Source organism: Ascaphus truei, chromosome 9 (assembly GCF_040206685.1).
Source record: "Ascaphus truei isolate aAscTru1 chromosome 9, aAscTru1.hap1, whole genome shotgun sequence".
Lineage (NCBI taxonomy): Eukaryota > Metazoa > Chordata > Amphibia > Anura > Ascaphidae > Ascaphus > Ascaphus truei.
In genome coordinates, this window is record NC_134491.1 from 30,839,856 (window position 1) to 30,854,968 (window position 15,113).

General features: G+C 45.2%; 1 protein-coding gene across 2 annotated transcripts in view; it reads left to right on the plus strand.

Annotated features, from left to right (window-relative positions):
- Window positions 1-1,480: 1,480 nt before the first annotated feature.
- DCAF4 (DDB1 and CUL4 associated factor 4) overlaps window positions 1,481-15,113 on the plus strand; it is a 32,099-nt gene continuing 18,466 nt past the window's right edge. For both annotated transcript variants that reach the window (XM_075614250.1, XM_075614251.1), the window contains exons 1-6: window positions 1,481-1,705; window positions 2,915-3,061; window positions 5,169-5,269; window positions 8,148-8,302; window positions 9,283-9,365; window positions 9,715-9,817. In XM_075614250.1, the coding sequence (XP_075470365.1) occupies window positions 2,967-3,061; window positions 5,169-5,269; window positions 8,148-8,302; window positions 9,283-9,365; window positions 9,715-9,817 (537 nt within the window). In that variant the 5' untranslated portion in view covers window positions 1,481-1,705; window positions 2,915-2,966. The remainder of the gene's footprint in view (window positions 1,706-2,914; window positions 3,062-5,168; window positions 5,270-8,147; window positions 8,303-9,282; window positions 9,366-9,714; window positions 9,818-15,113) is intronic.

The window sequence follows — 15,113 nt, forward strand, 5'->3', positions numbered from 1 at the left end:
GAGGTCAAAGATGGGGGCAGTGTAGAGGGAGGAGAGGACCAAGTGTGTGTGTGGTAAATAGAGGGTAATTTTTACAGGCTGCTCCAATGTGTGGTTGGGCTATACAGGAATAAGACAATGTACACTAGCAGGTAGTCAGCAATAATCCCTTTTTATCACTGTATGAAGCCTGTGAACATTGACTGTAGGGTCTGGAGCAGGGGAGCACAAACTTTTGCTGCTGCGCCCCCCTGTCTTGCCTGCCCCGGTGCTTGCACCCCCCTACCTTGGAGCTGCGTCAAATGACGCTGCGGGGTCATGTCATGTGGCCCACGGCGACATTTGACGCTGTGATGTCACATCACATGACCCCGTTGCGTCATTTGACACCACGTTGCGATGGCGACGTGTCACATAGCCGTCTGAATCACGGTAAGTTGACAGTTGCAGAGGCCTCAAGCGATCCCCCAGCATTTAATTTAAATGCTTTGGGGAAGAGCGCGGGGCCCATGCAACCGCCACACTTCCCCCCCCCACCCACCCTGCTGCCCCCTGGAAAATCTCCAGCCGCCCAGTTTGCGCACCCCTGGTCTGGAGCACGGAAAATAAACCTAAGCAAAAGTTCATGAAAAGTACTTGGCTCATAGCGGTGCCCAGAGAGGAACCAGGATCATCATTTCAGCTCAATAATGGCATCAAATAGAACAAATCCACAGCACTCGCTGTTCTACAGTAGAAGACAGAGTATAGTGTGTGTGTGTCACATAGACACCTTAGATTGTAAGATTTTCGCAGCATGGACTCCTTTTCCTACTGTTACTTTTATGTCTGAAGCGCTTATTCCCATTATGTGTTAGATTATTATGCCACATGTATTACTGCCGTGACACACTGTACATTGATGGCGCTATAGAAATATGTGTGTGTATGCATGTATACATACGACCGAAACCAGGGAAAGGTGCTCAATGGGATATATTGGACTCCGAGGCTAGAATGCAGTTTCTATCCTATTTCGGACAGAAGATGAAGCCCCAGGGTAAATGTAATCCACCCCACAGTTGCTGAAACCGGTAAATGGTAAATCCAGGCCAGAGTTGTCCGTTGTTCTCTGGTTTCTCTCACCTGCCCTGCTGATTGGATTAACAGGTATCTAAGGCTGCTTTCCTGCTCTCTATCTCCAAGTTCCTGGAGACCGGGCTTCTGCCACCAGATAAATAGGGGAGAATATTCCTCCTGAATGGTAAAACTTCCTTCCTCTGTACTATTTTGAACACTGTACATTTATTTAATTGGAAAGTGCATAACCCGCCCAACGTTAGATTCCTCTGTTTAGTTAGTGCTCAGCTGAGCAGGGCTTTATTTTGTGTTTTGTTTAAAGTGTTGCAGTCCCACTTCCTGTGACAAATAAAGGAGGCAGAAGCCTGAGGAACCCAACATTATGAAACATTATCTATAGCAGGAGTGCCAAAGAGGGGGGGGGGGGGGGCGCAGTGGTGGGATTAAATTTTTTTATCAACCGCTTCTATCTCACCTTACCGCACTTTCATAGTGAAAAATCACCATCAGCTTCTCCTCGTCATCATCAGCTTCTCTCCCTCATCATCAGATCTCCCCCAGTCCCTCTCATCAACCTCCCCAATCCCCCTCAGCATCCTCAGATCTCCCCCTCACCTGTCCGGGCGACGAGCAGAGTCTCCCAGCATGCTCCAATATACAAGTGAAGGTGATCAAATAAGGCGCAACAAAACAGTGATCACTATTCTTAATGTGAATAAATGTTTAAATCTGTAAAATACAGAGATATGGTGAACATATAATTATAAAGTGACTGTATAAATACAAGTATAACGTTGAAACTCCCTGCTCAAACACTCTGGTTCACCCCACCTGTCCTCACTGGTCCCAAACGTAGCAATATATGCTCACAATCCAGGGGGAGCATACATAAAAAGAGAGACAACAACACAAAAATCTAAGTGCAGGTGTATTACAATGATGGGCAAATATCAGGTCTTTATTTTGGCCGTATGTTCTGCCTACTCACAAGATGTACAGGCATACCTCGCATTAACGTATGCAATGGGTCCAGAGCATGTATGTAAAGCGAAAATGTACTTAAAGTGAAGCACTACCTTTTTTCCACTTGTCGATGCATGTTCTGTACTGCAATCGTCATATACGTGCATAACTGATATAAATAACGCAATTGTAACAGGCTCTAGTCTCCCCGCTTGCGCACAGCTTCGGTACAGGTAGGGAGCTGGCATTGCTGTTCAGGACGTGCAGACAGGCGCATGCGCGAGCTGACGTTTGCCTACTGGGCGATATGTCCTTACTTGCGAGTGTACTTAAAGTGTGTCCTTAAACCGGGGTATGCCTGTAAGTGGTTTTCAGGCATATATCACAATGCTGTGGCAATCTGTAGTCTGTATGTCAGGAAAAGCTGTATAACCTCCCAGCAAAATCAGGAAAGATGCACCTCAACAGTAAGAGACTAATAGCTCCATAGCACAGATCAATTGAGTATAAAATGTTTGTGAAAAAGTATAAAAAATGCAATATTAAAAGGGCACATCGCACTAACGAGTCTACTGGCGAAGCCACACATAACCACTCACTACCCCGCCTCCATTGGACGTCCGTCCGGTCTCTGGTGGGTCCTCTGGGGTCAGTAATCGGCCAGCTGAGGTTCTCTGCTGGTTTCGCTTCCTCGCGTCCCCAGGGGATGACGTCACCCTTCCGGCTTCTGCGTTTTTTTATACTTTTTCACATACACATTTTATACTCGATTGATCTCTGCTATGGAGCTGTTGGTCTCTGACTGTTGAGGTGCATCTTTCCTGATCTTGCTGGGAGGTCGCTCTAATAATGAAGTCATTTTAACATAACTAATTTGACAAAAAAATACATATTTTGTTCTCTGTTTTTAAAGGTTCCTTGAGTGCTTTGTGGATTCACCTATATGTCTCATTGTCAAGGCGGGAATGAAGAGAAATCACTGGAGAGAAGGAAAAAAATGCGGAAGGGAGCACAGACCGAATTGGAACAGGAGACACCAACACAGAAGCTTTCATGAAAGGTGGGTGTAGGAAACCACTTAACTTTATTCTGACATTGCACAACTTTAGTCTATTTGTCCTATGTACATAAAGATACTATTTCTATCAATCTATAATGGTACAATATAATATTTAATGTAATTTTTGTGTCATATTAAATATTATAAAAAATAAAATTGTCATTAAATAGTAAAATGTACACCAATTTTTTCTTGGGGAACCCCTGGTAACCTGCTGTGTGGCACAAACTTTGCACGAATCACAGATTGAAAGCCGCTATTCTCGTGGGCAACATGGCAGTAATCCGGATAAACTCGCAAAGAGCGCTAGTCCTAAACGGTCGAGAGTCTGAAACGCAGTAGGTGACACCCCAACATTTAGCACAGATTTGGAAAGACCCATAGTCTTCAGATGAGTTTACCTAAATTAATTTTTGGTAGCTTAAGAAACCATCACCAAAGTCATTAGAGACCAGCGGTGGTCCAGGAACCACAGCTATAAAGGCATAAAAAATGCACCGAAATTACCAAGCAATCCATGACGGTTTTGAGCCTCTTGGGGCCGGTGTATCAAACCTGTTCTGTTTAGATAGATGATTCAGCAAATTCATCTCTTCTGTCATTTGAGTCAAACAATTAGGGAGAAGGAGCGGCTCAGTTAGTAAAGACACTGACTGTCACTGAGTTTGGATCAGGGGAACCTGGTTCAATTCCCGGTGTCGGCTCCTTGTGACCTTGGGCAAGTCACTTTATCTCCCTATGCCTCAGGCGCCAAAAAACATAGATTGTTTACGGGGCAGGGACCTGTGTCTGCAAAATGTCTCTGTAAAGAGCTACGTAAAACTAGCAGCGCTATACAAGAACAAACAATTATTAAATAAGAAACTTGTTCATCTAGTTTCATAATTCAACATCAGTTTCTTAGGCTGATTATCTTATATACCTGTTTAAACCTGTAAGATTTCTGGCTGGGCATGACGGCCAGAAATTCAAAACAATGATATGTCAATACAATTGGGGATTTCAGTTTACCTTTTTTACCTTTCAGTAAAACCAGTTTTTGTTTCTATTTAAACAAGGTTTGTCTCGATGTGTGTTTGTCTCGATGTGTGTTTGTCTCGTCGTGTGTTTGTCTTGTCGTTGGTTTGTCTCGTCTTTGGTTTGTCTCGTCATCTGTTCTTCTCGTTGTCGGCTTGTCTCGTCGGCGGCTTGTCTCGTTGGTTCATCTCGTCATTTTAATGGGGGTCAGGGTCTCTGATCTGGAAAGTGGTATTAAATAAGGGTGTGTAACCTGACAGGTCGCGAATGTTTTCTATAGGTTTTGACTCAGTAAAAGATTAGTCGGTGGTGTTTTTAGGAAGGTATAAAGCTATAAGTGCATACAAGTATATACAGTATAAACTTGCTCTATATGTTTTACTGATATAAACCGAATCATAATTATCAACCATGTGTAGCTGGAGGAGAAATGCAGAATTTCGTAGGACTACTCACCTTTTCAGCAAATGAGTGCATGGCTCCTAGGTATTTGTTGTATCTTTTTCAAGAAATGTATACAGAGGATCTGGGGTTCCTGACATGAGCGAAGCTAGACTGGTTTTAATCATTGCCTTCCAGGAACCCCGTAAAGGAGACGCTCTTCACACAATAAGCAAGTGTCCCGAATCCTATAACTTTCTTCTAAATCTTCATCCAAGTAAAAATGTAAAAAAACAGAGGCAAACTTTTTGTTGGTGGCATTACAATGTGCGTTAAGCTTTCCCAAGACTGATGGTTTATAGGAACATAAGATGGGACTGTCCTCACTGATGAATGTGGCGGCAGGTTCTCTGTATCCATGACAACGTTTTATTGACATCATAATGCTGCATGTCTTAGAACTATGCATGCGACAACTGTTGGCCTGGAGTAAGAAGGTGCTTTGGCAAAGTATTCCTGTTGGTTGATCTCACAGCTCTGATATATAATGCCAGGCAGTCTCTCGGAGAGACACATTTTCTTGTGGTTATTGTAAGATTCTTAGAAAAATGCTTTTAGAGTTCTAGTCAGATGCAAAAGTTGGAGTATTTAGTGTGAAACCTGGTGCTGTGATGGAAACTAATCCAGTTTCTGTGTGTTGATACTGCAGGCACAACACCGGGGAGCATCAAGACACCACATCCGCTGAGACTATCAATGCAGAAGGTGCCTCCTCTGGCAATGCTTCTCACCCAGCAGCAGCTGTACCAGGTAAATCCCACAGACTGTGTCACAGAAGCTCGCGTCTGCGTGTACTTTCGGACTGCTACCTTTCTGGCTCTCACAGGCCATGTCAGCTGTTTTGAGAATCTCATTTCTTGTTGTTCCTTTTTGCTCTGTGGCACCTGCTCCTTTCTTGCCCATTTTCACCCCCTTTCAGGGCTGGAAGTGGGTTTAGCCGACTTCTCTCCTTAGCTGGGCCTGGTCGCTCACTACCACTGCTGTCAGAAACCTGCAGTTCTCTGCTACAGCTCTTCTTTTCTTAATAATAATAATAATAACTTTATATAATGGGACTCAGCGCTTCTCAATCACAGTATAGCACGCGGTACGCAGCACATAGGATTGTTACAGACACATGGTCCCTGTCCAGGTGAGTTTACAATTTGTTTTTGCTGCCTAAGGCACAGGGAGATAAAGTGACTTGCCCAAGGTCACAAGGAGCTGACACCGGGAATTGAACCAGACTCCTAGCTCTTTTACTCACTGAGCCGCTCCTTCAGCCCCTAGTTTAACCTGTTTTGGAGCAGGTTATCAAACGCCTATATTTGGACAGACTTGGTCCTTAGGTGGGCTGTGTTTTTCTGCCATGCTAATTTTTAACCTGACATTCACTTAAATGTTATTGAATCAATGAAGTAAATTATTACATTGGTAAGCTGTTGGGGAGAAAAGGTGTCTGCAATGCACAAGAGTTAAGGAAGTCACCACGTCCCATTGCACTCGCATGAATACGTTTGCTGGAGCTTTGGAAATGCTGTATGTACCTGAAGGCCTTCAAGGACTCTGGAGTCCTGTGGGGAAGTTTCCTGCGGGGCCGTGCTGTGGGAACACTTCCTGGGGGATTGCTTCCTGCGGGGCCCTGCTGCGGGGACGTGCTGCGGAAACACTTCCTCTGGGGCCGTGTTTCGGGGATGCTTCCTGCGGGGCCGTTCTGCGGGACGCTTCATGCGGGGCCGTTCTGCGGGACGCTTCATGCGGGGCCGTTCTGCGGGACGCTTTATGCGGGGCCGTTCTGCGGGACGCTTTATGCGGGGCCGTTCTGCGGGACGCTTCATGCGGGGCCGTTCTGCGGGACGCTTCATGCGGGGCCGTTCTGCGGGACGCTTTATGCGGGGCCGTTCTGCGGGACGCTTTATGCGGGGCCGTTCTGCGGGACGCTTTATGCGGGGCCGTTCTGCGGGACGCTTTATGCGGGGCCGTTCTGCGGGACGCTTTATGCGGGGCCGTTCTGCGGGACGCTTTATGCGGGGCCGTTCTGCGGGACGCTTTATGCGGGGCCGTTTTGCGGGGATGCTTTCTGTGGGGATGCTTCCTGCGGGGGGACGTGCTCTGGGGCCATGCTTTTGGGACTCTTCCTGTGGGGCCGTGCTTTTGGGGCACTTCTTGCGGGCCATGCTTTTGGGGCACTTCCTGCGGGCCATGCTTTTGGGGCACTTCCTGCGGGCCATGCTTTTGGGGCACTTCCTGCGGGCCATGCTTTTGGGGCACTTCCTGCGGGCCATGCTTTTGGGGCACTTCCTGCGGGCCATGCTTTTGGGGCACTTCCTGCGGGCCATGCTTTTGGGGCACTTCCTGCGGGCCATGCTTTTGGGGCACTTCCTGCGGGCCATGCTTTTGGGACTCTTCCTGTGGGGCCGTGCTTTTGGGACTCTTCCTGTGGGGCCGTGCTTTTGGGACTCTTCCTGTGGGGCCGTGCTTTTGGGGCACTTCTTGCGGGGCCGTACTTTTGGGGCACTTCCTACGGGCCATGCTTTTGGGGCACTTCCTGCGGGGCCGTGCTGAGGGGCCCTAATGTGGGGTAGCTTCTTGCGGGGTTGTTCTGTGGGGACGCTTCCTTCGTGGCCGTGCTGCAGCCCAGCAGCTCGCTTGTGCGTGGTCTCCCGACTTCCCCCAGGACACACCTCCCTGCATATCCAATCAGGAGCGGGGGGTGTTGAGGGGACCCGCGGCAGGGCACGCTAGTAAGGAGAGGAGGGAATTTAAATCGCCATAGGGAAGGGATAGAGGTGAATGACTGAGTGCATTCCAGTATATATATTTGAAGCAGGGGCTCCTTGAGCTGCACTGTGTTAATTTTAGCTCTAGAGACCTCATGCTTCCTGAGATACCTACCCCTGTAGGGGGTGCCAGTATGTCTTCAGTTTAAAGCCCACAGTCACGCGGGCCAATAGGAGGCCGCAAGGGATAATGTCACAGCTTCCTATTGGCCCGTGTGACACTTGAGTCGTCATTTCGTTAGCATTACAAACTTCCTGACTGAATTAGATTGTAAGCTCCTCAGAGCAGGTACTCCTCTTCCTTAATGTTACTTTTATGTCTGAAGCACTTATTCCCATGACCTGTTATTTATATTATTTGTTATTTATTTGTTTACACCGTGTATTACTACTGTGAAGCGCTATGTACCTTTATGGCGCTATATAAATAAAGAGATACAATAATATAGATACAGGCACCCACTGCATGGGTTAGTGTTTCAGGAAGCAGGGGGTCCCCGGAGCTGACATGAACCCTTGTTTCAATCCTAGAACTAAACAAAATTTTGTGCAATTGGTTTTGCTGCTTTAAAGGATTGTGGATTGGTTTAATTCATATTGCTTTTATGTTCTTGCTGATTCACCTTTTTGAGGATCATTCACAGAATGATTATAGCTGGAAAAAAAAAGTTAGCTCCTCAGAATGAATGGGCCATGTCCCACACAACATTACATTAGATAGCTTTGTGAATGCCCCTTTTGAATGTGTACAGCAAACACTGTCCGATGCTGAAATAATTGTATTGTTTTACATCAGTAGCACGTGTCATTCTTACTATAAAAGATGCGCAGGTTCCCAGTTGACGCTTCTTTCTCGCTCCGTTGTAAAGAGCTGCCAGGGTTTTACTATGATCCAGAAAAGAATCGCTACTTCCGTCTGCTTCCGGGACATAACAACTGCAACCCTCTGACAAAAGAGCGCATCCAGCACAAGGAGATGGAGAGCAGGAGACTGCGACTCCTCGAAGAAGAGAAGCAGGGGAGAGTGAGTACATGTAATACGTATACTTGGCTGCAGCGCTGTGTAACTGGATGTTCGGAAAAGAACCCATTTCTTATGTTGGTAGTTACGCCAAGTATCCACGTATCCCTATTTCAGTAAAACGTTATCTCTCCACACTGTTAGCCATTACATGTATGCCCAAGAAAACGTGTGAAAGTTGCTTCTCTGTTAAAAAACAAAAAAAAACCTAGACAATGAGTATTAAATGCACATACTTTGGAGCTTGGAACATTTAAACTGGGTGAGCCCAAACAGCCCCTTTATAAAAAACTGGTATTTGAGCAAGAAATCTCCAATTTCACTCATAGACTTTGCATGCATGAGATGACTTTGAAAACTTTTCAATCACAATCAGCTCAAAAACGGTAAAAAAAAAAAAAAAATCGCTGATCTGATAATCAGATTATTAGTGGGAGTTGGTAAAAAGAAATTGAAACAACAGATGAGGTAGTAGGTTGGTAAAAGCTCTTAAAATATTCCTGTTTTTGGCCCCAAAAACTTAGCACCACTCTCGTAGCAAACGTTTGGTTTAGAAGTGGGACAACTGGGCTGAATACCTTGTGTCCGTGGGACGCGTCAGTGTTTCTTCCTCACTTCAGGTACAACTTTACCTGAACAATGCGACTGCTTGGAAGTTAATACATTGTTAACTGTGCCCTACCATATTCAACGTGGCCATCTTTTTCATTGTCCTTGTAAATTCATTTATGTACAGTGTTGTGTACACTGTCCGCAAACTACAACAATAGTATTAACCTTTATTCAAAAAGGCACTGTATATTGAATCAGCATTAACATGTTCTATATATCCTCACTATGAAGCTGCAAATATTATTATTATTATGATAGTACAGTATATGGGAGACACAATGTATCAACTGGTTGAGTGAGTAGACCAAGTAGTATAGAGATGCCTGATGATGACCCACTTTGTAAGATAAAATGTATTTTATTTCAAGTAGAAACCCACAAGAACTGGATTGCACAACACTTTGCTTCTGCAGAAGAGACAGCTGGGATTGGTGCCTTCTGTAACATATTGCCGGTGAGAACGTGCCTTGTTCCCTTTACATAGTTCTGTTAGTTTACATCCACTCTTATAGAATAATGAGAATGTAGTGATCCCCTCCTCTGTACGGCTGTCATTTGGTAAATGATATTTATTTGATATACACTGGAAATAAACGGTCTTGTCCAGAGTCACAAGGAGCTGACCATGAGATTCAACCCATATTCTCTCAGTCCCAAGGCTGTGACCTGCTCCTCCTTCCCTCATTGTTAAACCAGGCAATAACTCAAACGTAATGTAACGGTTATAGTCGTACTGTTTTGTTATAGCACAACCTTCATTTGTGTCCCTTAATAAAATTATAACTTTGTGTTTGTTTTAATAGACGCGTCCATGAGTTACGGGTGAGCTGCATGCAAAGAAAAAAGGTGGCGATTCAGAATCAAGAGCCGGCCGGTGCAGAGATGCACAATTTTAATTTAATTTTGGTAAGTTTGTCCCCTAAAGGTGCGCCAATACTAACATGACAATGAGGCTAAGCTGCAGAAAAAGGGGACCCGTTTCGATCTAAATATTGTCGAGCCTATGTTAAAACTTTTTATTACAGAATATAAGGTGCTTTATATGGTGACTTATTTGGTGCTAAGAATTGTGGAGTCACGGAAACCCACAGGCGTAGTATGCCCGGTGTCACTGGATTTCTTAAATATGAATATTCAAGTTCATCTGAGAGTTAGTTGTGCTAACCACAGAAAAGGCCATTTTTTTAAAAGTGAAAAATACCACTTACCTGGCCACAGAAAACGAGTTTCTTTCTCATACTGATGTATACGAGTACAACGTTGGTGTTCATTCATTACCTACAAGTAGGTACTTGTTTCTATGGTGAATGCAGTGACCTTCAGTGTACACATAAATACAAACGGAAGCGGCCTCGGTGTCCTGGGCGTGTGCACTCTGAGGACATATTGATATTGAGGACAATGTTAGATAATTTAACAGCGATGGAGCCGACGTTTACTGATATAAATATGACTATTCACATACGTGTGTTTGTGTGTATACTATATAATCTCTTCATTATTATTATTGTTTAATTGTTGCATAGTAGATGAGGTTGAAAAAGACATATTTCCATCAAGTTCAACCTATGCTAAATATATTTATATTTACAGTATTTTGATCGCGAGAAAGACAAACAAAAAACCCCAGTGAAATAACATCTAATATCTCATCTCATAAGGGGAAATTAAATTCCTCCCTGACTCCAAATAATGGCAATCAGATTTCTCCCTGGATCAACATCCTTCCCATGTTTACTTATATCTAAATAAGCTTTGAAATTTTGGGTCAAAGCAGAAAATCATAACTAGAATCTGTCTTCCAATATGCAGCAGATGGGAGTGTGCAGCAGAGCGATGGCAGAATATGGCAGTACTCTCACTTTGTAACGCAGAAAGAAATCTTTAAGGTGTTTTAGGTGTAGAGCTGCTTTGACATTTGGAATTTAGATTGCTAAATGTTCAAGTCAAGTTTGTTAAATCCCTGGCTGCAGTGGAAGCGCTGTTTGCTAAGCGATTGTCAAGGATTGGGCTTTGGCTGAAGTGGATCCCAGTGGCAGGAACAGCAGGGAGCGAAGTAGGGGTCACAAGCAGAGATCAGAGGCAGGCGGCAGGTAGCGAAGTCAGGAAACAACCAGGGGTCCGAGGCAGGCGGCAGGTAGCGAAGTCAGGAAACAAGCAGGGGTCCGAGGCAGGCGGCAGCTAGCGAAGTCAGGAAACAAGCAGAGGTCGGCAACGAGGAAACTGGAACAGGATGATAGCAAATAGCTAACACAGCAGTAAACACAGGAACCTTGCAGGAGCTTAGGAACCAGTATAAACAGGCAAGGAGGAACAGGAAAGGGAGGTTTATATAGGCAGGCTGGGAGGTGGAGCACAGGTGCAGAGGTGTCAGGTATCAGGTTCTGGAATGTTCCTAGTTTTGCAGCAGCAATCCCGGTGGACAAGTTTAGGTACTGCAGGCTATAACAAGACATTTAGAGTGGCAGCAGTCCTGGTGGCCAAGCATGAGTACAGCAGGCTAGAGAATATGACATTACTCCCCCCTCCCAAGAGCGTTCTCCGGACGATCCTTGCTAGGCTTGTCTGGATATCGTCGGTGGAAAGCTTTGACTAGTCGCGGAGCATGTACAAAATCTTTGGGTTCCCAAGACCTCTCCTCTGGGCCATAGCCCCCCCAGTGAACCAGGTACTGTAGTTTCCCTCGGTGTAACCTGGAATCCAAAATTCTTTCCACAATGAATTCATCTTCGTTATCCACGAGGACGGGTTCAGGGGGAGGAAGTCTCCGTCCAGGAAACGGGTTCTCACGGAAAGGTTTCAGCAGAGAAGAGTGAAACACGGTGTATTTTGATGGTCTCAGGAAGCTCTAATCTGAAGGACACTGGATTTATTAGTGCTGAGATGCGAAATGGCCCGATGTATTTTTGGCCCAATTTAATGGTTGGAACCTTTAGACGTAGATTTTTTGTAGAAAGCCAGACTTTATCCCCAACTTGAAATTCTGGGGAGGGTCTGCGGTGTTAGTCTGCTGCTCTTTTGTACTTTACTTGAGTCTCACGAAGTGTCTCTTTGAGGGTCTCCTGGATGTCTCGCAGAGTCTCCAGTTTCTCTGTAACTGCCGGAATGGGGCCCGAAGATGGAAAACGAGGAATAAAGGTTGGATGAAATCCATAATTTGAGAAAAAGGGGCTCTTCTGAGTCGATGAATGATGTGAGTTGTTGTATGAAAACTCAGCTAATAGTAGAAAATCAATCCAGTCATCCTGGAGATGACAAACAAAACATCGTAAGTATTGTTCCAAAGTCTGATTGGTCCTTTCTGTCTGGCCATTGGATTGTGGATGATAGCCAAACGAATTCCTAGAGAGGAACAGAAGGTCCTCCAAAATTTTGAAGTGAATTGTACCCCTCTATCGGATATGATCTCATCAGGAGCCCCGTGAAGCCGAAACACCACTTTCACAATCAACTTGGCTGTCTGGTCTGCAGAAGGAAGATTCTGTGCTGCAATGAAGTGAGCCATCTTTGTAAGTCGATCCACCACTACCAGGATGGTATTATGTCCATTTGATCGTGGCAGGTCGACAATAAAATCCATTGATATGGACCCCCAAGGACGAGTTGGAACCGGAAGAGGCTGCAGTAAACCCACAGGTGATGCTCGAGGGGTCTTGGTCCTAGCACAAGTCTCACAGGAGAGGACATAGTCTTTAATATCTTGTGCTAATTTAGGCCACCAAAAAGAGCGAGACAACAGTTCCTGTGTCTTGAGGACACCTGGGTGACCAGCGGGTCGGGAGTCGTGCATTAATTGGAGCACCTCTAATCTTACCTCCTTAGGGACGAACAGACGATCATTACAGTTCCAGAGACCATCACATAGAAATAGTTCTGCTTCCGGAGGAGGGTTTTTAAGAAAAGTGTCATTTGAGTAGGCTCCCTTTATTCGTGTGAGGAGATCGGCAGAGAATGTGACGCCCAAAAAATTTCTTTTTGGAAGAATATTTTCTTGAGATGTGGAACTGAAATCTTGCAAAGAAGAGAGCCCATCTGGCTTGTCGTGCAGACAGTCTCTTTGCGGATCGAATGAATTCTAAGTTCCTATGATCCGTAAAGACCGTAATTGGATGATTGGCCCCCTCCAGTAGATGTCTCCACTCAGAGAATGTAGCTTTTATAGCCAAGAGTTCTTTGTTTCCGATGTCATAATTTCGTTCAGCTGTTGACATTTGGTATGAATAAAAGGCACATGGATGAAGGAGCATCTTGGGTCCAATTCTTTGTGACAGAATGGCACCAACAGCGGAGTCGGATGCATCCACTTCCAAGATGAATGGTAATTCTGGATTTGGATGGATGAGGATAGGGGCAGATGTGAAGAGTGACTTCAATTGTTCGAATGCCGCATCCGCTTTAGGAGACTATTTGAAGGGGAATTCTTTCCGTGTGAGTTGGGTGATTGGAGCAATAATGCCAGAGAAATTTTTAATAAAACGTCTATAGAAATTGGCAAAACCCACAAATTTCTGAATGTCCTTTTAATTTCGAGGGATTGGCCATTCCACCACGGCTTGAATCTTGCCTGGGTCCATACTCAAACCCTCGGGAGAGATGATGTAACCGAGAAATTGCATGTTGGTCTTTTCAAATTCGCATTTTTCTAACTTGATGTACAATTTGTACTTACGGAGACGCTCAAGGACAATTCGGACATGTCTCTGATGATCCATGATGTTATCTGAGAAGACAAGGATGTCATCCAGGTATGCCACTACGAATTGGTCCAATAACTCTCGGAGAACATCATTAATTAAATGCTGGAAGGTAGCAGGGGCATTACAGAGTCCAAAAGGCATCACCAGATATTCATAGTGCCCATAACGGGTTCGGAATGCTGTTTTCCATTCGTCACCGGGTCGAATGCGGACCAAATTATACGCTCCTCTGAGATCTGATTTGGTAAAGATTTTGGCTGACCGAATTCTTTCCAATAGTTCAGGTATCAGAGGTAATGGGTACCTGTTCTTCACCGTAATCTTATTTAGTTCCCGATAGTCAATGCAGGGGCGTAGAGAACCGTCTTTCTTTCCCACGAAGAAGAGCGCAGCGCCTGCTGGAGAAGTAGAGGGTCGGATAAAACCCTTTGATAGGTTCTCCTGTAGGTAGTCATTGAGGACCTTCAATTCCGGTTCTGAGAGGGAATAGATTCTTCCAAACGGAATGGCAGCACCCGGTAATAATTCAATGGGACAGTCATAAGAGCGATGTGGGGGAAACGTATCTGCATTCTTCTTGTCACACACATCTAAAAACTCAGAGTAAGGAGCCGGCAGAAGATTTTCTTGAGACGAGGAAATCTTATGTATTCCTACACACTCTGGTATAGGAGTTTTAGGTAGACAGGCTAGCTGACAGTGCTCTGAGGGAAACGTGAGGGTCTTTGTCTTCCAGTCAATTAGTGGGTTATGGATCATGAGCCATGGAATTCCCAGAATCACTGGAAACAAAGGTGATGGAATGAGACCAAAAGAAATCTTCTCCTGGTGATTGGGCTCCATGATTAGTGTTAAGTTACTGGTTTCATGGGTAACAGGTCCAGAGCTCAAGGGAGAACCGTCAACGACTTCCATCCTTTCTGGAGATTCCTTGGCTACAAATGATACCGAATTGTTCTTGGCGAATTCTATGTCCATAAAATTCCCTGCCGCCCCTGAGTCAACCATTACTGTGGTTGAAAAACGATGTGTTCCTTCCTCGATTATAATAGGAACCAGGAGGTGAGGGTGTAGCGAAGGAGGGTTATCTTTCCCTTGAGAAGCAGAGAAAACAGTCTTTGAAATTGCGTGCAGCTGATTTCTCCTAGGGCTCTGGAAAGAAGACCGCCTGGACTTGTTTGGGCAATCGGTGAGATAGTGCCCATCATTTCCGCAATATAAACAGAGATCTTCTGTTCAGCGTCTATTCCTTTCCCCGGTTGAGATGGGTCCCCGCAGTGTATTTACTTGCATAGGCTCCTCCTCAGTCTCCCTGGAACGTCTTGGGGTACTGACATCTCTAAACCCAGAGTTGCTTGGCATGAACCCCTGTCTCTCCAATCGTCTTTCCGTAAGCCTGCGATCAATTTGGATGCATAAACGGACAAAGTCCTGAAATCTCTCTGGGGGCTCCACCCGGGCTAGTTCGTCTTTAACTTGCTCCGAGAGACCCTGCCGAAAATGAT